Source organism: Halyomorpha halys, unplaced genomic scaffold, assembly GCF_000696795.3.
Source record: "Halyomorpha halys isolate HHAL.00 unplaced genomic scaffold, Hhal_1.1 Scaffold84.1, whole genome shotgun sequence".
Lineage (NCBI taxonomy): Eukaryota > Metazoa > Arthropoda > Insecta > Hemiptera > Pentatomidae > Halyomorpha > Halyomorpha halys.
In genome coordinates this window covers 92,220-93,160 of record NW_027110155.1, presented here as the reverse complement: position 1 = coordinate 93,160, position 941 = coordinate 92,220, and the positions used below count along the sequence as shown (strand labels likewise).

At 27.5% G+C, this 941-nt stretch overlaps 1 protein-coding gene across 1 annotated transcript in view; it reads left to right on the top strand.

Annotated features, from left to right (window-relative positions):
- LOC106693032 (histone-lysine N-methyltransferase PRDM9) overlaps positions 1 to 941 on the top strand; it is a gene marked incomplete in the record, with an annotated part of 41,404 nt that overhangs the window by 26,226 nt on the left and 14,237 nt on the right. Inside the window, 2 exon segments of the mRNA XM_067048286.1 lie at positions 172 to 245; positions 357 to 530. Of these exon segments, the coding sequence (XP_066904387.1) occupies positions 172 to 245; positions 357 to 530 (248 nt within the window).

The window sequence follows — 941 nt, the reverse complement described above, 5'->3', positions numbered from 1 at the left end:
CAATAGTATTAGTTATTGGTAAACATTTAATAGCTTCAAAGTAAATATTTACATTATTTGATAAAATGGTCATTTTATTTTTTTATTAATTTTTTTAAAAATTATTTATACAACACCCCATTATTTCATTCTTAAGTATTCGTATGTATGTTTTATTTAATTTTATTTCAGATTGTAATCAATGCCAGAGGACTTATGATTTTTTCTGTCCCAATGGGCATAGGATTCATATCAGAAGCTTGCCCGTAAGTGTTTTATTCCATTATTATCATTAAATTTTTAATTAACTTATGTGCTATAACTCATAAATTAATTATAATTTATGATTATATTATTAATTTTATTTATTTGGCCAGGGTGACACTGTGGATTCAGTAGCTCAATATCCTGAATACTTGGCTATAGGTCACTCAGCAATCCCCGAAGCTGGGATAGGAATTTGGTCAACTGCTCCCATAAAAAAAGGAATTGTATGGGGCCCATTTAAGGATACTATTATCCCTGAGATATCAGATAATGAGAGTGAAAGGGTATGATTTCTTATATAATTAAAATTAAATTTGGAAGATCGTTGATTGACCATGTGTAATCTATAAAAAAAAGCACATAAATATCAATTAAACTATTTAATGTGAGCCAACATTTTTATCTTTTTTTAGCACTGATGAAGCCTTGGAACGTTGACTCACATCAAATAGTTTTGTTATTATTTAAGTTTTTTCTCTGAACACACCCAGACCATCTTCCTTTTATAAAATTAAATATTTAATCATTTTATTTACATATCTTTTTAGAAGACAATAAAAAACATTTTTTTTTTAATGACGTAAGTACATTTCGACTTCTTTAATCCTTCGATGTACTGTATAGTATTACCTATCGAAGAACAAGTAACATTGGTTATATAACATTGGCGAATTTCCTCTTACCACATGTATTAA